Source organism: Tachyglossus aculeatus, chromosome 14, assembly GCF_015852505.1.
Source record: "Tachyglossus aculeatus isolate mTacAcu1 chromosome 14, mTacAcu1.pri, whole genome shotgun sequence".
NCBI lineage: Eukaryota > Metazoa > Chordata > Mammalia > Monotremata > Tachyglossidae > Tachyglossus > Tachyglossus aculeatus.
The window spans coordinates 54151118-54178380 of NC_052079.1; the positions used below are offsets into that span (position 1 = coordinate 54151118).

Genomic DNA, 27263 nt, shown 5'->3' on the forward strand with positions numbered 1-27263 from the left:
CCTCCTGTCTTCTTCTCCTCTTCTCCCTGTCTTCTCCCCTCTTCTGTCTTCTCTCCCCCTTCTACCTGTCTTTTCCCCCCTTCTGTCTTCTCTCCCCTTATATCTGTCTTCTCTCCGCACCTTCTGCCTGACTTTTCTCCTCCCTTTCTACCTGTCTTCTCCTCCCCTTCTACCTGTCTTCTCCCCCGTCTTCCACCTGTCTTCTCCACCCCCTTCTACCTGTCTTCTTTAACCCCTTCTACCTGTCATCTTCTATTCCCTTCTTCCTGTCTTCTCTCTCCCCTCCTACTTATCTTCTCTTCCCATCTACCTGTTTTCTCCTCTCCCCACCTACCTTTCTCCCCTCTGTCTCCTCTCCTACCTGTCTCCTCCTCTCCTTCTATCTGTCTTCTCCCCTTTAACCTGTCTTTCCTTCCTTCCTACCTGTCTCTCCTCCCCTTCTACCTGTCTCTCCTCCCATTCTACCCGTCTCTCCCCCCCGCTTCTACCTGTTTCCTCCCCCCTCCTACCCGTCGTCTTCTCTTCTACCTCTTACCTCCCCCTCCCTGTCTTCTCTCCCTGCCCCCGGGACAGACGAGGGGCTGGCGAAACCTGCTGAGGCAAAGGTGCCCCGCTGCTCTCCCCCTCCCGCCCCTGCCCCACCCCTGCCCAGGCTTGGCCCGGCCTTTCCCGGTGTGTCCAGGACCGGCGGGGCGGGGGCGGCCGAAGTCCGAGTCCACCCACTGCAGGACCAGAGCTGGGACCAGGATCACCTCGTCCCACACCCTGAGCCCGAGCCCCGGAGCTCCACACACCTCAGCGGCCCGACCCCGTCCGTCCATCCGTCTGCCCCGTCCATCCTGGCGTGAGTGGTGGGATTGGGAAGCGGGGGGCACACGGTGTGAGGGGGGGAAGGGGTCCTCTCAGCAGATGGGGTGCCCTGCACCCCAGATGTCCTGGACTCCTTGCTACATCCAATGGCCGGGTCACCCCTGCCCATCTCCCCCCTTCTCCCATGCCCAGGTGGGCGGGGGCTCTGGCCAGACCCGCTCTCCCAGCCCCCTGTTAATAATAATAATGGTATTTGTTAAGCACTTACTATGTGTAAAGCACTGTTCTAAGCGCTGGATTGTGTCTCTGGGCTGAGAGGCGTGGGAACGGGTGAGACTTGGGGCAGACCTCTCCTGGAGACTTCGGATTCCGCCTCCTCCCCCTCCCACCGCTTAGTCCTCTGCCTCCTCCTCCTCCTTCTTCCCCCCCCTTCTTCCTCCTCCCCCCTGCCCCCAGCCAGAGCCGCCCCCTCCCAGCCGCCCAGACTTGTTGTGACACATCTGGTTTGCATCTGGTGGGCGGGTGGGCGGTGGCGGCCTGGATCTCTGGGCCGAGAGCGCACAGTGAGCGTGGATCGGCGGGCCGACTGGGCCTGGGGAGGGGGCTGCCCGTCCTGCCCCGGCCCCCTCCCCCGGCGTGGCGGGCACTCTGGACCCCCAGGAGCCAGTGAGCGAGGTAGGGAGGGTGGGGGGGAGACTGATACTGGGGTTTCAGGCGGGCATCTGTGAGGGCGGAGGCCGGGCAGACGAACAAAGCTGGTCCCTGGCACCACCCACGTGGTCCCGGCCTCTCCTTGCTGGCAGGCGCACGGGCACACACCCCCTTGGTCCGCTGGGCCTGAGCCTGGGGTCCCGGGCATCCGGGCACCGTCTCCCACGTGGGACCTTGGAGGGTCTGAGGTGGTGCCCTGGGCCCCCAACGCCACGTTTTCCACAGGTCTGGCCCGCCGCCCCGGCGTTCCCTTCCGCCCGGAGAGGGGGCAGGGCTGGCATCTGCTGGGCAAGAGCCGTCCTGTCAGAGTTGGGGCATCAACACTCACTGCCCAGAGGAGGCCTGGCCCAGCCCAGCCCCCGCACCCAGCTCCAGAGAGTGCAGCCCCTGCCTCGCACCCAGGGCTGACACCCGGCCAGGTCCAAATGCCCAGTTGCCGGGAAGGGGGAGCCGATGGCCATTTCCCCAAACCTCTGCTGGGGGCGAGGAAGGGGATTTCCCATTCCTGAGATCTATCAATCGTGGCCAGCACTTATCCTCACTGACCGGGCCATGGGGCTGGATTCCCCTCCTCCATCCTTAGGGTGCCGCCTGGTCTCGGGGAGGACCTGTGGGGAGCTGGAAGACCCCGGTTTTGGTCCCGGCTCGGCCTCTGGCCTGCTGTGTGACCTTGGGCAAGCTTCTTACCCTCTCTGGCCTCGGCCTCCCCATCTGTAAAGTGGAGAGAGTCGGTCCCACCTTCTGGGGAAGGGGCGAGGCAGGAGCAACTCACTGAAGGGAAGGTGCTGGGAAACAGAAGCTACAAGTGTGTCTAGGGAATCTGGGTAGAGGGGGTAGATGGGGGATGGGAGCCGGCTAGCTGGGATAGATGGGGGAGGGGAGGGAGAAGAGGCTGGGGGCGGTGGGGAATCCAGCCTGCGTCTGAGCTGTGGCCTTGGGCCCGGCTTCCCGGGATGGGAAGTGGTGAAATGAATTCCTCCCACCCCTGTGTCCAGGGAGAGAATTCCAGGTTTATCTCTCAGGGCCTCACCAGGTCAGTACAGACAGCCCTGACCTTCCCGGGGCCCGGAGGCCAAGAGTGTCCTCTAGAAACGTGTTCTCGTGATCGCCGGAGGTTGGGGGGGAGGAGGTATCTACTGGACCAACTCCCCACTCTGGAAGAGAAGCAGCGTGGTTTAGTGGAAAGAGCACGGTCTTGGGATTCAGAGGACATGGGTTCTAATCCTGGCTCTGCCACTTGACTGCCATGACCTTAGGCGAGCCACTTAACTTCTCTGTGTCTCAGTTACCTCATCTGGAAAATAGTGATTAAAACTGTGAGCCTCACGTGGAACAGCCTGACTACTCTGTATCTACCCCAGCGCTTAGAACAGTGCTTGGCACATAGTAAACGCTTAACTAATACCATAATAATAATAATAATAATAATCTTAGCTGTTGAATGTGATCTTAAAATATTATTTGGGAATGTATGCTCCTTGTGGGCAGGGAATATGTCTACCAACGCTATCATACCGTACTCTCCCAAGCAATTAGTACAGTGCTCTGCACACAGTGAGCACTCAATAAATGCCCCTGACTGAGGATTGACTGACTTCTCTGTTTCGTTTCTGTGACCTGTCTTTGTGTCCCGTGTGTCTCTCTAGTACTCCCTCTGTCTCTCCGCTCCTGCTCCGGTGTGTCTCTGCGCGTGCCCACCCCCGAGGACTGCCTCCTGGCCCTTGGCCTTTGGGGCCGTGAGTCATCATTCCCCTGAGCTTGGTGTTTTTGGGGTGTTTCTGCATCAGGTCTCAGAGCAGGGAGGCCAGAGAGAAGGCAGGCATCTTTGCGGCTCTTTTGGAATGGATTTCTGATGATTCTGAGGATGGTGGGAGCTCACACACACATAAAAAAAAACCCACTGGGGTTTCCCCTCTGGAGTAGGATGGGAGAGACCCATCTCTTAGAGAAGTTGTGGGTGGGATTCTGGCCACTGCCTGGATAGGCAGGAAGCAGAAAGGGAGTGTAAAGGGTCTTCTGTGGCTGGCTAAGAGGTCGCCTCATCTGTGCCCCTGCTTCCAGCTGGCGCTGCCCCAGGAGCCCCAAGAATCTACCAGCATGGCATAATGGAAAGGGCAAAGGCCTGGGAATCAGAGGATATGGTTACTAATGCCGGCTCCGCCACATCTCTGCTCTGTGACCTTGGGCAAGTCACTTAACTTCTCTGTGCTTCAGTTACCTCACCTGTAAAATGGGGGTTAAAAATGTAAACCCCCTGAGAGACAAGGACTGTGTCCAACCTGATTACCTTGTATCTATCCCAACATTTAGAACAGTGCTTGGCACATAGTAAGTGCTTAACAGGTATTATTGTTATTATTGCTATTATTTTCTGTGCTTCATTTACCTCATCTGTAAAATGGGGATTAAGACTGTGAGCCCCATGTGGGACAGGGACTTTGTCCAACCTTATTACCTTGTGTCTACCCCAAGACTTAGAACGGTGATTGGCACATAGGAAGTGCTTAACAAATACTTTAATTATTATTATTAGCTTCCCTCACTCTCCTCTCTCCTCCCCACTTCCTCCAGATAGGGCTGGAAAGTAACTTCTCTCAATATGCAAACTCTCTCTATCTCTCTCTCTCCCTCCCTACTCCCCTCCACCCCCCACACCCCACCTCCCTCTTTCCTCCCTTCCCCCCCTTCCCAGGGTTCTCCACACCATCTGTCTTTGCTTCTGCCTGTCTGCTCGCTGCATCTACTTCTTCACTCAGTGAGGGAGTGGTGTGAGCACATGAAATCCGTCTTCACAGGGAGCTGTGCAACTGGAAACACCAGAAGCCCCCGGGGGCATTGGGATGGATCCATGGGAAGTCCAGACTGGGTCACTGGGGGGAGAGTCAGGAATGGAGAAGGGAGTGTCGGGGGTTGGATGGTCCACTCTTGAGCAAGACGTTGTGTGTCCAGGAGGGTGACCAGCCCAAGGTTCCTCAAGCGTTTTGTTTTCTGTCTCCCCCTTCTATACTGTGAGCCCACTGTTGGGTAGGGACCGTCTCTATATGTTGCCAACTTGTACTTCCCAAGCGCTTAGTACAGTGCTCTGTACACAGTAAATGCTCAGTAAATACGATTGAATGAAAAGAGTCCTGCTGCCGCTGCCTGAGACAGAGCCCTGGGTCGGATGAGCCCTAGGATGGAGCCGGGATGGGACCGTTTGGGGTCTTATTCCTCTCCAAATCCATCTTTGCCTGCAACAAATTCCCAAAATGTGGGGTCTCCCTTAAAGGGTTGGGGATTGGAATCAGCTCAGAGAAGGGCCTTTATATGACCCCATAAACCTCCCCTCCTGTCCTCAGTTTCCTGAGGCTCCTGGGGTCCCAAGTCAATTCAATTCAATTGTATTTATTGAGTGCTTACCATGTGCAGAGCACTGTACTAAGCACTTGGAAAGTACAGTTCAGCAACAAATGGGGACAATCCCTGCCCACAGCAGGCTCCGAGTCTAGAAGGGGAGAGACAGAGATCAAAACAAGTAAACAGACATCAGTAGCATCATTATAAATAAAAAGAATCATAGATATGCACACATCATTAATAAAAATAAATAGAATTATAATTATAAATATGTATGTTCACAAGTGCCGTGGGGCAGGGAGGGGAGTAAAGGGAGATGCTGCGTCTTCCTGTCCTTCCTTCTGTCTATCCAGCTGTGTTTGGTGTGTCTGTGTGGTGAGACCTCAGTTATGGGCAGCAAGGGGCGGTGGGAGTTGGGAGGGTTAGACATGAGGATGCAGGGGTGAAGGTCCCCTCTGGCCCCCAACCTTTTTTTAGTGGTATTAGTTGAGTGTTTCCAGCGCTTAGAACAGTGCTTTGCACATATTAAGCACTTAATAAATGCCATCATTATTATTATTATTACCGTGTGACAGGTACTGTACTTAGTATTAGGTTAGATGCAAGCTAATCAGATTGGATTCAATCCATGTTCCACATGGGGAATCACAGGCTTGATGCTCATTTTCTAGTAAAGGCAACTGAGGCACAGAGAAGTTAAGTGATTTACCCGAGGTCACACAGCAGACAAATGGCAGAGCTGGGATTAGAACCCAGGCCCTTCTTACTCCCAGACCTGTGTTTGGTCCACTAGGCCTAACTGTTTCTCCTCCCCATTGTGGATGCTCGGTCTCGGGATGACCCAGCGTCTTGAGCCTCTTGCCCCTTCCTCCCTCCTCACGGCTGGGCTGGGGGCCGTGGCCATTTTGGGGGCAATCTCGGGGAGAGCCCGGACCGGACCTTCATGGTCCGCCCCACGGTCTGGCCGTGAGTCACTGGGGTCCCTTCTCCTGGGCCCCACAGAGCCTGCAGCCATCGTTGGGGGTGCTGCTGGCCTGGACATCGCTGTGGGGGCTGGCTGAGGGTGTCTTCTTCTTCTCCTGCCCTTGATCCTGTCCCCTCCCCTTCCCCCAGTCCCCACTCCCTCCACCACTCCAGAGCCCCCCATCTGAAAGTACCAGGTCCAGGACTGTTGAGGCACTGGGGAGCCTTCGGCCATTTGGACCCAACCCAGGAACCAAGCTCGATTTTTCTAGGCCAGCAGGGAGGGCTGGGGCCTGTGTTCCCCTTCGTTGGTGGGAGTCTTGTTCAAGCCCAGAAGGTGGAAGGTGGCCTGGTGACTTTGCCGGCCTTGGTTCAACTATCAGCCCAGCCATGAGAAGCCCAGTCTCAATTTTCTGGGGGGCTGGGGGAAGTGGGGCGACAAGAGGGGAAATTCTGATATTCCGGAACCCGCAGATAATCCATGTGACTCATCTCTCTGAGCTGCTGTTAAAAATTAACATGGTCGCTGAGCTGGGTTCAGCCCCTCCCCTCCTCATCCTGCAGCTGGAAGTATTTCCAGCAGGAACCTGGCAGGACAGTGGCCTGGGGGCTACTTGGGCAAGGGCCCTTCACGGCTGAGGAATTTGAGGCTGGGCCTCAGTGTAGCGGGAGCAACACTGGGCTGGGATGGGTTTGGGGGCGGTGTGTCGGAGACAAGGCCTCGCCGGGCTGTCCGGGTTCGGTCTGTCACCCGATTGGTTCCGAGGAGGCGAGGAGTGGGCAGCGGGGCCTGGGCCGGACCTCCGGGAACCGGCTGGAGAGGGGCAGGGGGCTAGCCCTAATGGGGTGCGTGTCTCAGGCATAGGCGGGGGGGTCAGTCTGGTGTGATGGGGCCCGGGTGACCCTTTCGAGGGTCCCAGTACCTCTCCCCGCACCGCCCAGCCCAATTAGGCTGGATGTTACGCAAGGGTCAGTGTGAGTCAGTGTTGGCACGGGACCACAGAAACCCCCTCCCCTCCCTGGATCTGTTGCTGGGCAAGCGAGGCAGCGTGGGCGTCTGGGAGGCAGGGAGGGAGGGCGTCAGCACACAGTGACTCACGGGAGGGGGACGGACTGGGCAGCTTGGCTTAAGCCAAGTCAAGGGCTTGACTGCACTGACCAATGGGATGCCGAGCTGGGGTAGGCCCGGCCGGAGGACCTTTACGTGGGAATCGAGATCCCTCCAGGGTGTGAACCCGGGCCTAGTCCCATCCCTACCTGGCCCCTGCACCTGGACTGGAACTCAAACACTGGGTCTGGTGTGTGTGTGTGTGTGTGTGTGCGTGTATCTGTGTGTTTTGGGGGTGGGATCAGGCTGGGTTTGTTTGAATTTCACTTTACAGATGGGCAGACTGAGGATCAGCACTGCTGGGCTTCCCATGCCTGGGGCAGACTTGCTCCGTCGACAGCCCACGTGCCCCTAGCTTAGCAGGGAGACCGGGGCCGCCAGCCACGGCATCCGGGAGCGATGGTCTGGTCTGAAAGCCTGCTTGGGGCTGCCTCCCTCATTGTCCTCTCTGGAAAGCTTTCTGGGTTGGGCCCCTCCCTCCCGACTGCACCCAGGCTCCTCAGCTGCCAGCCCCGTCCGGGTTCCCCGACCGCGCCCGTCACTGCGGGCTGCTCTGTCTCCCTGGAACTGTCAGTGTCTCTGGGTGGTGCCCTGTCTGACCTCACACAGGGATTCACTTATCAGCTGGGTGACTTTGGGCTAGTCACTTAACTTCTCTATTCATTCAGTCATATTTATTGAGCACTTACTGTGTGCAGAGCACTGTACTAAGCACTAGGCCTCAGTTCTCTCATCTGTAAAATGGGGATTAAGATGGTGAGCCCCACGTGGGACAATCTGGTTACCTTATGTCTACCCCAGCTCTTAGAACACTGCTTGGCATGTAGTAAGTGCTTAACAAATACCATTATTATGATTATTATTGTTATTCAGGGGCAAGAGCAGGGCTCCCCCCCCAACTTGGAAGCTGGCAGCCCCCCTAAAGATCCATGCGATGGAAATCCTGGACTTCCCATCCCTGGACAGCAACTGGGATCTACTCAGACCCTGCCTTGGTGGGAGAAGCTACCCGGACTGGGGGGGCTAGTAGAGTCACTCTCAGGCACCCAGGGGCCTCTCTCCTCTGGCAGCCTGCTTTGGTGGGGGCAGGTGACGGGGTGGTCACTGCTAAGGCCCCCAGGGGCCTCCCTCAGAGAAGAGCCGGAGGGATCTAAGGCTCCGAGAGAAGGAGGCAGGGCAAAGCTCTTAGGCTAAATATAGCATCCGGAGAACAGGAAGTGAAGTCCGCTGTCCAACCCTGCAGGAGGGACAGACACAGTCTGACTGAGGTCTGTGGGTGGAAGGTGAGCAAGGGGGGAACCCACTGCTGCTTCTGCACAGGGGCTGAGAGGTAGCCCCCTCCCCTGGGCCTCCTCTCTGACCAGATCCCTCCTCCCCGCCCACCAGCCTGGCCAGCCAGAGTGGCTTCATGCTGCCTCTGGCTGGGATCTGAGGGCTGCCCAGCATGGAAGGGTGGTCGCTGTCTGTGCCGGGGGCCCCCAAAGCCAGACCCGGTTGGCGGGATGGGAGGCGTCCAGGCCGGCCACTCCATCTGGGCTATCTGACTGACCTAAGGGCTCTGGGAAGGCTCTGGCCCTGCTGGCTGAGTTGAGGGGCTTGTTGGAGTCTGTTAGGCAGGTCCACAGTTCTTGGGGAGGGGGCCAGAGGGGAGATTTGGGCAGATGTTCAGGTTTCAACACCTCCGTGGCCAGTCAGGGGTGGCGGCGACCGGGACCCCGGACTGGCCGATTCCTGGCTGGATTGTCGGCCACCATCCTGGGGGAGTGACCGGGAATTTTGGTGAGGGGCTGGAGGGTGAGGTGTGGAAGCTAAATCCCTCGGCTGGCAGAGGCCTCGGGACTGTGGGGGGGTTGGGCACGGAGCTTTGTTTGTGGTGGATTCCATGTATGCGCGTGCCCGTGTATGCGTGCGTATGTGCACGCATACATAGCTGTGGTATTTGTTTAGCCCTTACTCTGTGCCAAGTACTGTACTAAGCACTGGGATAGATTCAGGATAAGTGAATCAGACCCAGTCCCTGCCTCAAATGGGACCGAGTGCTCGCATGCACCTGTGTGTACATAGGTGTGTCAGTGTGTTTCTCTTGTGGTCATGTATGCAGGTGTCTGCACATGTGTGCCAGTCGTGGTGTGCTCATGTGCGAGTCTGACTGCATGCATGGATGTGTAAGGGGGATGTGTGTGTCGGTGTGTATGGGGGTGTCTCCTTGGTTCCCTTCAGGGCTGGGGCTCTGAGCTCGGCAGGGGCCGGGGGCAGGTCTGAAGGGTCACCTCGAGAGCACCCCTTCCTCTGCCGAGCATGGCCCCCATGGGATCCAGGCAGGAAGGCGGCCGGGTCTCCGGAGAGGCCACTCTCGATTATCTCCAGGCGATCCGAAACAGCAGCTACAACAGTGGACGGGAGATGGGGGTGAGGAAGGTGGGCCCACAGCGCAGCTGCTGACCACTGGTGGGCTGAGCACTTCTAGACTGAGAGCCAGTTGTTGGGTAGGGACCATCACTATATGTTGCCAACTTGTACTTCCCAAGCACTTAGTACAGTGCTCTGCACACAGTCAGTGCTCAATAAATACGATTGAATGAATGAGTGGGAGCCAGGGTGGGGGACTTCTCTCACTGGCAGCGTTGCCTGGGGATCCATAGTTCCTCGCATTACAGGAGGGATGAACCTTCCCCCTGCTGTGCCCACCATGCCACTTCTGCGGAAGCCACCCGTCCACCTTGGCCCTGACCTGCTCTGGTCCCCGGGGGAGGAGATGCCCTAATCTCATGGGCTCAGTCTTTCCTTGTGTCTGACTTAGCTCCATCCTACTGTTGTCTCTTCTGATTCTTCTCCCTGCACTGACCCCGGGACCGAGGTATTGTTTTTAGGAAGTGCACGGCCTGCTGGGGCCCAGCAGACGGGAGCCTGGTTTTTCTCCACTCTCAGCCGCGGCTCCTGCTTCCCCGCTCATTCCTGGCCCTCTCCCTGTCCGCTCCTCCAGCCACACCCATGGCCCTCCTCCTCTCCCCTCATCCGGGTCTCACAGGCGCAACCTTGGCCTGGACCCAGGCGGAGCCAAGGTGGATAATCCAGCTTCCCCACTCCCACACGGCTTTTCTCTGGGCCGTGAGGTGCCATGGGTTCTGTCAGGCCCGCGTGACTCATGTTGAAGGTATTAAGGTATTGTTTTGGCTCTGGGAGGTTTCTCTCCCCTCCTGTGGTTCCTACCAGCCAGGACCAACCAAGGAAACAAAGGTGTTGGTGTTCTCCTTCTCTCTCTCCCTCTCTCCCCCTCTCTGTTTCTCTCTCTCTCCCTTCATCTTCCTCACCCTCTCCCTCCCACTCATTCCCTCTCCCTCTCCCTTCTTCTTTGTTTCTCCCCCTCTTTCTCTCTCTTCTTCTCCATCTTTCTCTCCCCTGGCCACCACAACAAACCCACACCAGTCAGGCCCTCAGAGCAGGGACCGGTTTTCCACAGGAAGGCAGGCCTCCCGAAACCCACAGTTTCAGCTTGGTCCTCTCCCTGCGGGCTGGGGAGGGTCAGCGGGCTGGTGCGACGAAGCGGAGAATCAGAATCCGCTCCTGTTTTCCCAAACTGCTTCCGTGTGGGCCCCACCTGAGTGGCTGAACAGAAGCAAGCTGAGTGGGTTGAGTTTCTCCCTCTTTCTCCACTGTGTCTTTGGGAGCGGGGTCTGCTGGATAAGCAGCGGCAGAGGGGCCTGGATAATCCGCAAAGGGGGCTGCCTGGCCTGGGATAATGGGGAGTGAGTAGTATTTTGGTTGACTGGTGCCGGCTTCAGGCTCTAATGACAGTCAGATCCGACACGGTCCTTGTCCTGCTGCTCCGGGACCACAGTCTAAGGGGGAGGGAGAACAGAGATTGTATCCTCAATCAGTGGTACTTATTGAGTTCCTGTTGTGTGCAGAGCACTGGACTAGGCACTGGGGAGAGAAAAATACATTAAAGTTGGAAGACAAGATCCCTGCCCACAGGATGCTCACAGTCTAGAAGGGGAGATGGACATTAACACAAATTACTGACGGGGGAATGGGAGAGTACAAGGATATGTAATAATAATAATAATAATGATGATGATGGCATTTGTTAAGTGCTTACTACGTACCCAGCACTGTTCTAAGCGCTGGGGTAGATACAAGGTAATCAGGTTGTCCCCCATAGGGCTCAGTCTTAATCCCCATTTTACAGGTGAGGGAACTGAGGCACAGAGAAGTTAAGTGACGTGCCCCAAGTCAGCTGACAAGTGGCAGAGCTGGGATTAGAACCCACAACCTCGGACTCCCAAGCCCGGGCTGTTTAAGTGCTCTTGAACTGGGGGAATATCAACCTTATTAGGGGAACAGATTCAAGTGCATAGGCATTGTAGAAGGGAGGAATAGTGGGGGAAATGAGGGCCTAGTTGGGAAGGCCTCTTGTGGGAGGCGGGACTTTAGGAGGGTTTTGAAGGTGGGGAGAGTGGTGGACTGTCAGGTAACAATAATAAAAATAATTAATAATCGTGGTACTATGTGCCAAGCACTGTTCTAAGCACTGGAGTCGATACAAGTTAATCAGGTTGGATACAGTCCCTGTCCCACACGGGGGTTTTAATCCCTAGTTTATAGATGAGGTAACTGAGGCACAGAGAAGTTGTGACTTGCCCAAAGTCACACAGCAGACATGTGGCGGAGCCGGGTTTAGAACCCAGGTCCTTCTGACTCTCAGGCCCACCCTTTATCCACTAAGACGTGGTGTTTCTGCCCGATATGAGGAGGGAGGGAGTTACGGGCCCGAGGCAGGATGTGGGTTAGGTGTCCGTGGCTAAAGAGGCGAGATCGAAGTAGTGAGGAGGAGAGTAGCGTTCAGAGAACAGAGTGTGTGGGTTGAGTTGTAGTAAGAAATCAGTGAGGTGAGATTGGAGGGGAAGAGCTAATCCAGTGATTTAAAGCACAATGATAAGGAGTTTCTATTTGCCTTGGAAGTGGACGGGCAACTTGTAGGTTCTTGAGGAGTGGGGAGATGGAAATTAACCTTTTTTATTTTTAGGGAAATGATCCGGGCATCAGAGAGAGGGCAATGACCTGAGGCAGGGAGGGGACTGTTGGAGATGTCAGGGTGTAACCAACCTATAAATATCTCAGTCAATCAATGGTATTTATTGAGTCCTTACAGTTTGCAGAACACCATGCTAAGCATGTGGGAAAGTACAATATAATAGAGTTAAAATATGCTGTCTCTGCCGACAAGAAGCTTACTGCCTGCAGGGTGTATGATAAGAGCTTGGATCAGTGTGGTAGTGGTTTGTGTGGAGAAGAAAAGGCAGATCCTAGAGATGTTGTGATAGGATTTGGTGACAGATTGTCTGTGTGGGTTGAATGAGAGAGATGTTGAGGGTAATGCCAAGGTTGCAGTCTTGTGAGACAAGGACAGTGGCGTTGTCTACAGCCATGGGAAAAATCATAGGGAGGACAGGGTTTGCTTGGGAATATGAGGAGTTCTGATTTGGACATGTTTGAGATGCTGGTGGGATAGCCAAATAGAAATATCCTAATAGGAGGAGGAAATGTGATACTGCAGAGAAGGAAAAGGATCAAGAGCCCCACGTGGGGCAAACTGATCACCTTGTAACCTCCCCAGCGCTTAGAACAGTGTTTTGCACATAGTGAGCACTTAACAAATACCATCATTATTATTATTATTTATTGAGTGCTTACTGTGTGCAGAGCACGCTACTAAGCACTTAGATCAGTCTGGGTAGGTCAATTTGTGCAGAGATAATAATAATAATGATGGTATTAATAATAATGATGGTATTTGTTAAGCACTTACTATGTGTCAGGCACTGTAGTAAGTGCTGGGGTAGATACAAGCAAACTGAGTCGGACACAATCCCTGTCCCACGTAGGGCTCACAGTTTTAATCCCCGTTTTACAGATTAATAATAGTAATAATAATACTAATGATGGTATTTGTTAAGCGCTTACTATGTGCAAAGCACTGTTCTAAGCACTGGGAAGGTTACAAGGTGATCAGGTTGTCCCTGGAGGGCTCACAGTTTTTTTTTTGTTTTTTTTTTTAATGTTATTTATTAAGCACTTACTATGTGCAAAGCACTAATCCCCATTTTACAGATGAAGTAACTGAGGCACAGAGAAGTTAAGTGTCTTGCCCAAAGTCACACAGCTGACAGTTGGCGGAGCCGGGATTTGTACCCATGACCTCTGATTCCGAAGCCCAGGCTCTTTCCACTGAGCCACGCTGCTTCTCTGAAGCAACTAAAACACAGAGAAGTGACTTGCCCAAGGTCACACATCAGACAGATGGTACGGTAGTTGAAGTCATGGGAGAAAAGGAGTTTTCCAAGGGAGTAGGTATAGATGGAGAATTAGAAGGGGATCCAGAACTGAGTCTTGAGGGGCTCCCACCTAAATAAATAAATATAAAGACTCAGATGAGGCACAGAGAAGTGAAGTGATTTGCCCCAAGTCTCGCAGCTGACAAATGGAGGAGCCGGGATTAGAACCCATGACCTCTGACTCCCAAGCCTGGGCTCTTTCCACTAAGCCACACTGCTTCTGTTAGTATGCTTTTGTTTTGTTTTGTTCCGCTTTTGTTAGTATGGTTGATTTTGTTGTCTGTCTCCCCCTTTTAGACTGTGAGCCCACTGTTGGGTAGGGACTGTCTCTATATGTTGCCAACTTGTACTTCCCAAGCGCTTAGTACAGTGCTCTGCACACAGTAAGCGCTCAATAAATATGATTGATTGATTGATTGATTAGGGAGTGGGAGGCAGTGGAGGAGCTGAGGTTGACCAGAGAGATAGGAGGAGAACCAGGAGAGGATAGTGTCAGTGAAGCCAAGTTTAGATATTGTTTCCAGGAGATGGGGGTGGTCCATAGTGTTGAAGGCAACAGAGAGGTCAAGGACAATTAGGATAATAATAATAATAATGATAGCATTTATTAAGTGCTTACTATGTGCAGAGCACTGTTCTAAGCGCTGGGAGGTTACAAGGTGATCAGGTTGTCCCACGGGGGGCTCACAATCTTAATCCCCATTTTACAGATGAGGTAACTGAGGCCCAGAGAAGTGAAATGACTTGCCCAAAGTCACACAGCTGACAAGTGGCGGGGCTGGGATTTGAACCCATGACCCCTGACTCCAAAGCCCGTACACTTTCCACTGAGCCATGCTGTAGAGGCCATTGGATTTGGCAAGAAGGAGGTGATTGGCACAGAGAAGTGAAGTGGCTTGCCCAAAGTCACACAGCTGGCAATTGGCGGAGTTGGGATTTGAACCCATAATAATAATAAATAATGATGGCATTTATTAAGCGTTTACTATGTGCCAAGCACTGTTCTAAATGCTGGGGAGGTTACAAGGTGATCAGGTTGTCCTACGGGGGGCTCCCAGTCTTAATCCCCATTTTACAGATGAGGTCACTGAGGCACAGAGAAGTTAAGTGACTTGCCCAAAGTCACACAGCTGGCAATTGGTGGAGTCGGGATTTGAACCCATTACCTCTGACTCCAAAGCCCGGGCTCTTTCCACTGAGCCACACTGCTTCTTGACTGAAATATGACTGAATGCGTCTCTAAATATGACTGAATGAATGAGTTTCCCTTCAAAACCCTACTGAGAGCTCACCTCCTCCAGGAGGCCTTCCCAGACCGAGCCCCCTCCTTCCTCTTCCCCTCCTCCCCCTTTCCATCCTCCCTGCCTTACCTCCTTCCCCTCCCCACAGCACCTGTATATATGTATATATGTTTGTACGTAGTTATTACTCTATTTATTTATTTATTCTGTTTATTTTATTTTGTTAATATGTTTTGTTTTGTTCTCTGTCTCCCCTTTCTAGACTGTGAGCCCACTGTTGGGTAGGGACCGTCTCAATATGTAGCCAACTTGGACTTCCCAAGCACTTAGTACAGTGCTTTGCACAAAGTAAGCGCTCAATAAATACGATTGAATGAATGAATGAATGAATTGGTGACCTTAAGAGAGAGAAATTTTGGGTAGTGAATGGGGCACAAGCCAGACTGAGGCACAGAGAGGTTAAGCTACTTGCCCAGTGTCACCCAGTGGGCAGGTGGTGAAACCAAGACTAGAACACAGGTTTCCTGAGTACCGGACACAGGCTGTGTACATATCAGGTGTCCAGTACAGTACCGTGCTGGTCTCTTCTCGGACAGTCCTGCCCTCCTCAGCGTGTGGTCCGAACTCCTTCCATGGCCCTTTGCCCGGAAGCTGTGCCGTCCCCTTGATCCTCTGGTTCCTCTGCTCCGCCTCGTCCTTCCCGAGACCGGAGTGGGTGGACCAGGGTTTATCCGGGCACAGGGCCAGGACTGGACCTCAGTCCCAGTGTCCTCAAGGAGGGTGATCCAGGATTTATCAGGGGACAGGACCAGGGCTCAACCTCGGGGGACAGGACAAGGGCTGGGCCTCAGGCCTGGCATCGTTTTCTCCCCCTTCCTAATGCCCAGAAGTTGGCTGGCCTTCGGGTGAGGCCCTCTCCTGGGCTGCTGGGAAGAGGAGAGATGGTCCCTGCCCTCAGGGGGTGTCAGCCCATTGTTGGGGGAGACCAGACACCCACAAACACACTCACTCTGTCAATCAATCAATCAATCGTATTTATTGAGTGCTTACTGTGTGCAGAGCGCTTGGGAAGTACAGGTTGGCAACATATAGAGATAGTCCCTACCCAACAGTGGGCTCACAGTCTAGAAGACTGTCCCAGGATGTTGGAGACTGAGGGAGGAGGAGACCCATTCCCTGCTTTTAGGGGGCTTTCAGCCCACTGAGGGAGACCGGGGACAGACAGACAGACACACTCACTCTCTCTCTCTCTCTCTCTCTCTCTCTGTCTCTCTACCCTGGGCGTGGGGGCCAGGTGGGTACAGGGAAGAAGTCCTGGCCAGTATCCCCCCAGTCAGTGCCATCTGTCTCCAGGCCGGGATCCAGTGTCCACCCCGTCCATCCACGTCCAGCCGTCCGTCCCAGGCCTGGCTCCTGCCAGCCGAAGCTCTTTTTGGCCAAGTCCCAGGGGGTGGGGCTGGGCTGCAGGGAAGGCCCCCGGCATTCGGCCTGCTCAGCACAGGAAATCCGGCCCGGGCAGCGTGGCCCGCAGGGGGTCCGGCTGGGGCCGATAGCGCAGGCCACGCGGCCGCCTCGGGCTCAGGAGTGGGAGCAGGGGCAGGGGCTTTTCCTGAGACTTCCTGGAACAGAGGCCGGGCTGGAGGGCCGAGGCGGATTCCGCCAGAGGCCTTGACTCTCTGACACTGAAGCACTTTCCCATCAGCTCTTTCCCAGCTATGCCACAGAGTAGTGAGGGCTGTAAGAGCGTCTTCCTGTTGCACAGATCAGGAAAGTGAGGCTTATTAGCATGTGCCTGACATCCCTTAGTAATAGTAATAATAATTATGGTATTTATTAACCGCTCGCTATAAGCCAGGCACCGTACTAAGTTGCTGGGGTAGATACAAGATAATCAGGTTGGACACAGTCCCTGTCCCACAGAGGGCTCACAGTCTTAATCCCCATTTTACAGATGAGGTTAACTGAGGCACAGAGAACTGTTACAGCAGACAAGTGGTAGAACTGGCATTAGAATCCAGATCCTTTTGATTTCCAGGCCCGTACTCTACCTACTAGAGAAGAAGTGTGGCTCAGTGGAAAGAACCCAGGCTTTGGAGTCAGAGGTCAGGGGTTCAAATCCCAGCTCTGCCACTTGTCAGCTGTGTGACTCTGGGCAAGTCACTTAACTTCTCTGGGCCTCAGTTACCTCATCTGTAAAATGGGCATTAAAACTGTGAGCCCCCTGTGGGACAACCTGATCACCTTGTAACCTCCCCAGCGCTTAGAACAGCGCTTTGCACATAGTAAGCGCTTAACAAATACCATTATTATTATTACTGGGCTACACTGCTTCTCATGTGCAGAGTGCTATGCTTGTGTCCCTGTTGGCTGTGCACTGAGCTGGGTGCCTTCTTCAGTGCAGAGCACTGTGTTGCACGCTTTGGGCGCAGGTACAAATAGAAAAAGCCATTGTTGGGTAGTGATTGTCTCTATCTGCCACCAAATTGTATTTTCCAAGCGCTTAGTACAGGCTCTGCACACATTAAGCACTCAATAAATACGACTGAATGAATGAAAAAGAGATTCCTGCTGGCAAGATGATAATATATGCCTGATGTGGAAACGGTGATCGGGATTCAAGCACTTAGTACAGTGCCCGTACACAGTAAGCACTCAATAAATAATCATCAATTGATAGAGTTGAGCAGAAGGAACTGGATGTTGAGAGTTCCTCCCTCTAGACTATAAACTCACTGTGGGCAGGGAACGTGTCTACCAACTCTATTATATTGTACTTAGTGCTTAGTACAAGTGCTTAATAATAATGATGGTATTTTTTAAGCGCTTACGATATGCAAAGCACTGTTCTAAGCACTGGGGGGTTACAAGGTGATCAGGTTGTCCCACATGGGGCTCACAGTCTTAATCCCCATTTTACAGATGAGGTAACTGAGGCGCAGAGAAGTTAGGCGACTTGCCAAAGTCACACAGCTGACTAGCGGCGGAGCAGCGTGGCTCAGTGGGAAGAGCCCGAGCTTGGGAGTCAGAGGTCGTGGGTTCTAATCCTGGTTCTGCCACTTGTCGGCTGTGTGGCTTTGGGCAAGTCACTTCACTTCTCTGTGTCTCAGTTACCTCATCTGTAAAATGGGGATTAAGACTGTAAGCCCCACGTGGGACAACCTGATCACCTTGTATCTCTCCCAGAGCTTAGAACAGTGCTTGGCACATAGTAAGCACTTAACAAATATTATTATTATTATTAGTCTGCACATGAGTACTCAATGTATACCGTTGATTGATAATAGCACAAGTGAACTAGATGCCTAGACCCATCCTGAGCCCCCTGGGTGGCCAAGGGGCCAGCGAGACCGAGCAGGGGGGGTCAGTCTGGAAGTCTCCCAGAGAGGCTATGGTTCCGGAGGTTGAGAGCCCCCAGCTGACTCTGGGGTCCCCGGGGTTGGCAGCAGCCAAAAGCCTCTTGGGCCTGGGTTTAATGCCAAGTGGAAGGAAGCCAGGCGCCAGCCCCGCCACCTGTTGATCCACAGGGGACCCGGGGTCTGAGCTGGCAGCTTTCGGGGGTGCATGGACCAGCCTTCGCGCCATCCCCACATTTAGGGGTGGAGCTTGGCTCCTGGGAATGCTGCCAATGGAGGCCTGGATGGGGGGAGGGGGTGGGCCAGCTGGAGAGGGCCGGGGCCAACTAGGAGGGACTAATAGGCCAGGGCAGCCTCATTCGGGTGACTCCTCTGAGTGGCTGAGGAGCTGCTGTGGGGACAGAGGTGCCTAGAGCATGGCATAGTGGTTAGAGCATGGACATAGGAGTAGGAAAGTCGTGAGTTCTAATCCTGGCTCTGCCACTTGTCTGCTTTGTGGCCTTGGGCAGGTCACATCACGTCTCCGGGCCCTGGTTACCTCATCTTTAGAATGGGGATTAAGACTGTGAGCCCCACGTGGGACAGGGGCTGTATACAACCCGATTTGCTTGTGTCCACCCCAGGATTTAGTACAGTGCCTGGCACATGGTAAGCGCTTAGCAAATTCCACAATTATTAATATTACTGGCACTATTGGCAGTGGTGGCAGGACTTAATCGTTGGGGGTGTGGGTAGCCTGGGTGTGTACCACTGGCAACCCTCATCCTGGGGTTTGTCTGTGGAGCATCCTAGGGAGACCCCCAACCCAGTCACAGGGTTCACATCTGTTTCCTGTTCTCCTTGCAGACAAGCCGCAGAGCTGAGCCCGGGCTCCGGGGACCGATGGCCCAGAGGCCGTAAGTACCACTCCCCGTGGCCCGGGTGGGGACCCATGGCGGATGGGGATGGGGTTGCCCCTGAGGAAGTGGCAGATTTGGAACGAGAGGCAGAGGCAGGTCTCCGTTGGTGGGGGCCGGGCTAGGTTGGCGAGATTGGGCTGTGGGACAGACCCAGGCCCTCGGCATGTCTAGTTCTTGGATTTTATTTCCCTCCCTGCTATCCTGGGGGAATACAAACTGGGACTGAGGTATTATCTGCCCAGTCCACCTTCTGGGAGCTCCTTAGGGAGACCTCCCGGGGCAGGTGATAAACAGGAGGACTCTGGATTAGCTGAGGGCTCCGGTTATCCACATTCCACCGTGTGCTCACCTGAGAGTGGGATGGCTCCCGGGGAGGGGAGAGTTTTTAATGGTGGCCCTGCTCAGAGCCAGGGCCATGGACTGGATGACCTGGGAGGGACCAGGCCCTTTAGGGGCCCCACATCTGGAAGAACACCAAAGGGTCAGTTGGCCATTGGCGCTGGCTGGCAAGCAGTCGGGGATCATCATGGGACTCTGGGTGGGCATCAGAGCAGGAGGAGAACTAGGTCAGAGCTGGGTGGGAGCAGCATCCATTGTCCTCGGCCGAGATCCCCCAGTCAATCAATCAGTGATATTTACTAAGTGCTCACTGTGGGCAGAGCACTGTTCTAAGCGCTTGGGAGAGTACAGTAGAACTGGTAGACATGTTTTTGCCCGCAAGGAGCTTACAGTCTGCGGGGAGAGACAGACATTGAGATGAATTCCAGATATGGGGGTTGGGAGACTAGAAGGATTTTTATGTAAATGGTTTGGGGCTGGGGGGTGGGATGCCCTCTAAATTATAAGCCGGGAATATGTCTGCCAACTCCGTTTTATTGGGCGTTCCCCAGCTGTGTGCTCTGCACACGGCAAGTGCTCAATAAATACGATTGACTGATTGGTTGTTTGATACTTAAGGGGTAGAGACACAAGCACATAGTTGCTGCAGAAGGGAAGAGAAGTAGTAGAGGGGTGAGGCCTTCGTCTGAGAAGAACCACCCGCTGTCCTCCAGGTCCCACTGGCCAGCCCCAAGAGCCCCCCACTGCCCTCCAGGACACCACCCCGTCCCCACCATCACCTCCATCCTTGAAATAAGCTGCTGCCAATATGAGGCAGTGTGGTCTAGTGGAAAGAGAGTGGGAGTCAGCAATAGCTCCAGCTCTGCCACTGGCTTGCTGTGTGACCTTAGGCATATCACTTAACCTCTCTGACCCTCCGTTTCCTCATCTAGTCACTCTTCCTTGCTCTTAGATTATGAACCCTGTTGTTGGGTAGGGACCATCTCTATATGTTGCCAACTTGTACTTCCCAAGCGCTTAGTACAGCGCTCTGCACACAGTAAGCACTCAATAAATACAATTGAATGAATGAATGAACCCCGTCTGGTACAGGGATTGTGTCCCACCCGATTATTTTATTTCTTAACAAATACCATCATTATTATTATCCTAGTGGTCAGCACAATGCTTTTCACAGAGTGCGGCCTTCCGTAATTATTATTCTAACCAGCCACCTCTTTTCCTTCCTGGAAGAACTTTCAGTTCTGCCGTAGTGCGTGTTTCCATTGGACATTTTCAGGGAGAGCACTGTTGTGGGATGGGGGGAAGGGGGAGTCTCGGCAGATGGCACCAGGCCCAGGCAGAAGAATCTGGGGCGCGACGTCTGACCCAGTGTTGGCACTGCAACCCGTAGTGTGCGGTTCTTCGAGAACGCAGCCCTGTTTCGGCGGCGAACTCATTCTGATTGTGTTCTCTCTGGGCCTCTCTGTCTCCCCGACTAGATTATCAGCCCACCTGGGGCAGAGGCCCTGAGCTTGGCTCAGTGAGGAGGTTTGCTTGGGAGGAGCGAAGAGCACGAGATGGGATGGAGTTGGGGAAGGGAGCGGAGAGGGAGCCGGTGGGTGGGGAGTCAGGAAGCCGAGGGTCAGAGTTCCCGTTTGATGTGAACATGCCGGTAGGTTGGTCCCTGGTTTATGCAGGGGGGCAGGGAGGATGGGAGAGTATCCAGGAGGTGGCTGGAGCTGAGGGGCTTTGCTAGACAAAGGGGCAGCAGGAGAGAGGAGGGGCCAGCTGAGCCGGATCAGTGGCCAGGTGGACCAGGAAGTGACCTGGTTGGGGCCGGAGGAGGGGTCTGACCCCTCAAGAGCTCTGCCTTGCCGTAACTTTGCCCAAGGAAAGCCCCTGCTCTGTTCACCCTCCAAGGGGTTTCCGATGAAACCTTTCCAAAACAGGAAACCGTGAAACCACTTTCCTGGAAACGCTGTGGGCCGCCGGCCGGATCCTTCATCCTGGAAACATCTTGGCAAACGCCGGGGGGGCGGTGGGCGAGGGCGGGGGGGTGGTTCCCAGAATCCTCGAATGGTCAGGACCGCCCCTTCGGAGGGAGTCAATCAGCCCATCCCAGGCAGTGGGGCCTAGTGGAAGGAACTCAAATTTGAGTCCCAGTTCTGCCACAGAGGACTTCTGTGTGGCCTTGGACAAGTCACTTAACCTCTCTGGGCCTCAGTGTTCTCATCTATAAACAATTGGGGGGAAAGCAAGGAGGGAAGGAGAGAGAGGCGGACAGAGACACTGCTGACTCTGAGCCCATCTAGGACAGGAATTGTGTATCCTCCCATGAACTTCTATTTACTCCCGTGCTTATGACAGTGGTTGGCACATAGTAAGTGCATAACAAATACCACAGTCTTGAGTGGTATTAGCGTGAAACCTGTAATGAGCACTGTGGCTCAGTGGAAAAGAGCACAGGCTTTGGAGTCAGAGGTCATGGGTTCAAATCCCAGCTCCGCCAATTGTCAGCTGTGTGACTTTTGGGCAAGTCACTTAACTTCTCTGGGCCTCAGTTCCTTCATCTGTAAAATGGGGATTAAGACTGTGAGCCCCCCCACCCCATGGGACAACCTGATCACCTTGTAACCTCCCCAGCGCTTAGAACAGTGTTTTGCACATAGTAAGTGCTTAATAAATGCCATCATTATTATTATTAGAGTAGGTACAAAGTAGTTAGGCTAGACACACGCCCTGTCCCACATGGGGATCCCAGTCTAAATTGGAGGAGAGCGGGTATTGAATCCCCATTTTACAGATGAGGAAACTTGAGGCCCAGAGTAGTTAAGTGACCTGCCCAGGGTCACTCAGCCTGCAAGTGGCTGATGTTGCTGGTGGCCAGAGTGGAAGAATCTAAGATAACTGATTGCCCGATGGATCGATCAATCAATCATTTTTAAAAAAATGGTACTTGTTAATAATTACGGTATCTGTTAAGCGTTTAGCGCTGGGGTGGATGCAAATAAATTGGGTTGGACACAGTCCCTGTCCCACATGGGGCTCACAGTCTCAATGCCCGTCTTACAGATGAGATAACTGAGGCCCAGAGAAGTGAAGTGACTTGCCTAAGGTCACACAGCAGACAAGTGGTGGAGCCGGGATTAGAACCCATGACCTTCTGACTGTCAGGTCTGTGCTCTGTCCACTAAGCCACTATGAGCCAAGCACTGTATGAAGCTGTGGGGTAAGAATAATAATAATAATAATGTCATTTGTTAAGCACTTACTATATGCAAAGCACTGTTCTAAGCACTGCAGGGGGATACAAGGGGATCAGGTTGTCCCACGTGGGGCTCACCATCTTAATCCCCATTTTACAGATGAGGTTACTGAGGCCCAGAGAAGTTAAGTGGCTTGCCCGAGGTCATACAGCTGACAAGTGGCGGAGCTGGGATTCGAACCCATGACCTCTGGCTCCCAAGCCCGTGCTCTTTCCACTGAGCCACACTGCTTCTAGGGGTAGATACAGGCTAATCAAGTCGGACACAGTCCCTATCCCACAAGGGGCTTCCAGCCTAAGAAGAAGGGAGTAAATTTAAATACCCATTTTACAGATGAGGTCAGTAATCAATGGAAGTTATTGAGTGCCTTCCGATTACCAGGCCCTGGACAAGAGAGACAAGAGAAGCCCGAGACACATGCTCCCTGCCTTTTTGTAGCTTACATTCTAGTCGGGGAGTCAGATAGAAACTATTTACAGTTGATGGAATCGGGAAGAAGGCCAAGGATAAAGCAGGAAGCAGGGACAAACCAGCCAGGACGGCACCGCTGAACCCAGCCCTGGGGGCTCCAGAAAGTCTAGGCTCCTTATCATCATCATCATCAATCGTATTTATTGAGCGCTTACTATGTGCACAGCACTGTACTAAGCGCTTGGGAAGTACAAATTGGCAACATATAGAGACAGTCCCTACCCAACAGTGGGCTCACAGTCTAAAAGGGGGAGACAGAGAACAAAACCAAACATACTAACAAAATAAAATAAATAGAATAGATATGTACAAGTAAAATAAATAAATGAGTAATAAATATGTACAAACATATATACATATATACAGGTGCTGCGGGGAAGGGAAGGAGGTAAGATGGGGGGATGGAGAGGGGGACGAGGGGGAGAGGAAGGAAGGGGCTCAGTCTGGGAAGGCCTCCTGGAGGAGGTGAGCTCTCAGCAGGGCCTTGAAGGCCCTTGTTAGGGTATTTGAGGGTCCCGTGGCGGGGGGCTGAGGGGGTTCTGCACGGACCGGCGGCTAGAGACCGGGCAGCTGCGAGTGAGGCTCGAGTCTGGCTTGACCGGCCGACCCCGAATCTAGACACCGAAAGGTTTGCTCAACTTCCGCTGGGCCTCTTTTCATAATCTTCTAGACTGTGAGCCCGCTGTTGGGTAGGGACTGTCTCTATATGTTGCCAACTTGTACTTCCCAAGCGCTTAGTACAGTGCTGTGCACACAGTAAGCGCTCAATAAATATGTTTGAATGAATGAATAATAATATAATAATAACAATAATAATAATGGTATTTGTTAAGTGTTATGTACTGAGCACTGTTCTAAGCACTGGGATAGATACAAGGTAATCAGGTTGTCCCACATGGGGCTCATAATCTTAATGATAATAATAATAATAATAATAATGGCATTTATGTGCAAAGCACTGTTCTAAGCGCTGGGGAGTTACAAGGTGATCAAGTTGTCCCACGAGGGGCTCACAGTCTTAATCCCCCATTTTACAGATGAGGTAACTGAGGCTCAGAGAAGTAAAGTGACTCGCCCAAAGTCACACAGCTGACAATTGGCAAAGCCAGGATTTGAATCCATGACCTCTGACTCCAAAGCCCGGGCTCTTTCCACTGAGCCATGCTGCTTCTCATCTTAATCCCCATTTTACAGAGGAGGTCACTGAGGCACAGAGAAGTGAAGTGGCTTGCCCACATAGCAGTCAGGTGGCAGAGCTGGGATTAGAACCCGCGTCCTCTGACTCCCAAGCCCATGCTCTTTCCACTATGCCATGCTGCTTCTCAACATGGCTCAGTGGAAAGAGCATGGGCTTTGGAGTCAGAGGTCATGGGTTCAAATCCCGACTCCACCACTTGTCAGCTGTGTGGCTTTGGGCAAGTCACTTCACTTCTCTGGGCCTCAGTTACCTCATCTGTAAAATGGGGATTAAGACTGTGAGCCCCACGTGGGACAACCTGATCACCTTGTATCCCCCCCAGCGCTTAGAACAGTGCTTTGCACATAGTAAACGCTTAATAAATGCCATTATTATTATTATTATTATTATTATCTCCACTGTCCTCCAACCTCTGCGCTCTGCAGATTTCCGGGGACCCCGATAGCCCTGGGTGTGGTGAAGCGGGCTAGGGCTAGGTGCTGAGGGCTAGAGGTAATAAAAAATAAAATAATGATAGTATTTGTTAAGCGTTTACTATGTGCCGAGCACTGTTCTAAGTGCTGGGGTAAATACAAGGTCATCAGGTTGTCCCACGTGGGGCTCACAGTCTTCATCCCCATTTTCCAGATGAGGTAACTGAGGCACAGGGAAGTGAAGTGACTTGCCCAAGGTCACACAGCAGACAAGTGGCAGAATGGGGTAGGGTTGGGTCCCCAGGGTAGGGCTAGGGGTTAGGGCTAAGGCTGGGTTTAAACTCCCCCTCTAGACTGTAAGCTCCTTGTGGACAGGGAATGTTTCTAACAACTCTGTTATATTGTGCTCTCCTAAGTGCTTAGTATAGTGCTGCTGGCACACAGTAAGTACTTAATAAATATGATCGATTAAAATGGGGCTAGACGCTGAGGGAAGGGGCTGGGGAGGAGAAGCCTGGCTCCAGGGACTGACAGTCTGATGAGGAAGACACAAATGTACGCGCATTCCTGTCTTTCTACTGTGCACGTGTGTCCACACACACAGACACACACACAACCCCCTTTGGCACCCACAACTGTCCCAGGCCCTATGCTGCTTCTATCTAGAGAAGCAACATGGCCTAGAGGATAGATCATGGGCCTAGGAGTTGGAAGGACTCTATTCTTGCCTGCTGTGTGACCTTGGGCGAGTCACTTTACGTCCTCTGTGCCTCAGTTACTTCCTCTAATAATAATAATGATGGTATTTGTTAATCAATCAATCATATTTATTGAGCACTTGCTGTGTGCAGAGCACTGTACTAAGCGCTTGGGAAGTACAAGTTGGCAACATATAGAGGCAGTCCCTACCCAACAGTGGGCTCACAGTCTTAAAGGGGGAGACACAGAACAAAACCAAACATAGTAACAAAATAGAATAGAATAGATAGGTACAAGTAAAATAAATCAATAGAGTAATAAATATGTAAAATAAATAGAGTAATAAATATGTACAAAAATATATAATCAATCATCAGTCAATCAATCAATTGTATTTATTGAGTGCTTACTGTATGCAGAGCACTGTACTAAGCGCTTGGGAAGTACAAGTTGGCAACGTATAGAGACAGTCCCTACCCAACAGTGGGCTCGCAGTCTAAAAGGGGGAGACAGAGAACAAAACCAAACATACTAACAAAATAAAATAGAATAGATAGGTACAAGTAAAATAAATCAATAGAGGAATGAATATGCAAAATAGATAAATAAATAGAGTAATAAATATGTACAAACATATATACAGGTGCTGTGGGGAAGGGAAGGAGGTAAGGTTGGGGGGAAAGCACAGCCACGAGCGGGGCCGAGTGAGTGCCGGCCCAGCGGGTGCACCCATCCCACCCACCCCCCCGGGAGGAGAAAACGTACGGGAATGACGGCAAACACTGCGTCCTTCGCGGAAAAATACTGCTGCCAGATGTGCTTACTATGTGCCAAGCACTGTTCCAAGCGCTGAGGTAGATACAAGGTAATCAGCTTATCCCACGTGGGGCTCACAGTCTTCATCCCCATTTTACAGGTGAGGGAACTGAGGCCCAGAGAAGTTAAGTGACTTGCCCAAGGTCACACAGCAGACAAGTGGCGGAGCCGGAATTAGAGCCCACGACCTCTGACTCCAAAGCCTGGGCTCTTTCCACCCTGTAAAACAGGGATTAAGACTGTGAGCTCCATGTTGGGTAGGGACTCTGTCCAACCCCGGTGCTTACTATAATAATAATGATGGCATTTATCAAGCGCTTACTATGTGCAAAGCACTGACTGGTACATAGTAAGTGCTTAACAAATACCACCATTATCATTATTACAATTTGACCACAACAGGGAGCTTCTTGAGGGTAAGGACTGTCTTTTTTTTTACCTCTGCTGAATCAGTCAACGAACAGTATTTATTGAGCACGTTCCTTGCGCAGTGCTAAGCGCTTGGGGTAGCCCTGCCCTGGAGGAGCTTACAGTCTGGCAGGGCAGCCCCCCTCAACATATTTCACCCAGTGCTCTGCACCCAGTATCTGCTCAGCAGACTCCTCCCCTCAGAGCTGGGGGTTTCTGAGGCATCGCAACAAGAGGGGCCAGGGCAGATCGCCCCTCCTCCTTACAGTCTAGAGGAGGAGGCAGCCGTTAATATAAATAAATGCTTGCCAGTGTGACTTTTGTGTGTCTGTGACTGTGTGTATTGGCCCTGGGACTGTTTTTGACTGTTGTTTGCGTGTGTTTGTCTTGGAGGGTGGGTGTGCGTGTGTGTGTGTATTTTCTGTGATTCAGCGAAGCGGGGCTGGGCACTTGTCTTGTCGTTTGGCTGGCAGTGACGGCAGCATTCCAGCCTGGGTGAGAATCCGGGTTCCCGTAGGTAACAGGCTTGTTTTCCAAGAGCCGGAGGAGCCTCGAGAGGGAGGGAAGGAGGAAGGAAGAGAGGGAGGGAGAAAGAAAGGGAGGATCCTCGGGGCCTCTGTCCCCAACCCGACCACGGCCCCCCACCCCTGGGGCTCTGGACACCCCTGCCACTCCTCCCCCCGTGGCAGGGGGGTTTAGGGGGGCAGCATTCCGCGGCTGGGCCAGGGAGGAGGGGTGAGGCTGCTGGTTGCCATGGCAACCAGGAGGGAAAAGGCCAGTGCTTTTCCCTGGGCAGCACCAGGCAGCTGCGGCCCAGGAGGGAGGAAGGGAGTCCGGGCCGTGGTCTCCCTGGCCCGTCGTCCCTGGACGAGCGTCCGCTCTCCCCGGGGTGAATGATGGCAGCCCGCCCGCCCC

At 53.1% G+C, this 27263-nt stretch overlaps 1 protein-coding gene across 5 annotated transcripts in view; it reads left to right on the top strand.

The window, feature by feature from the left end:
• Positions 1-27263, top strand: part of PLXNB2 (plexin B2) — a 106360-nt gene that overhangs the window by 42124 nt on the left and 36973 nt on the right. For 4 of the 5 annotated variants that reach the window (XM_038756036.1, XM_038756037.1, XM_038756040.1 and 1 more), the window contains exon 3: positions 18704-18753. In XM_038756036.1, the coding sequence (XP_038611964.1) occupies positions 18740-18753 (14 nt within the window). In that variant the 5' untranslated portion in view covers positions 18704-18739. Of the gene's footprint in view, positions 1-741; positions 845-18703; positions 18754-27263 lie in introns of those variants that run through there. The other variant, XM_038756039.1, reaches the window with a different exon arrangement.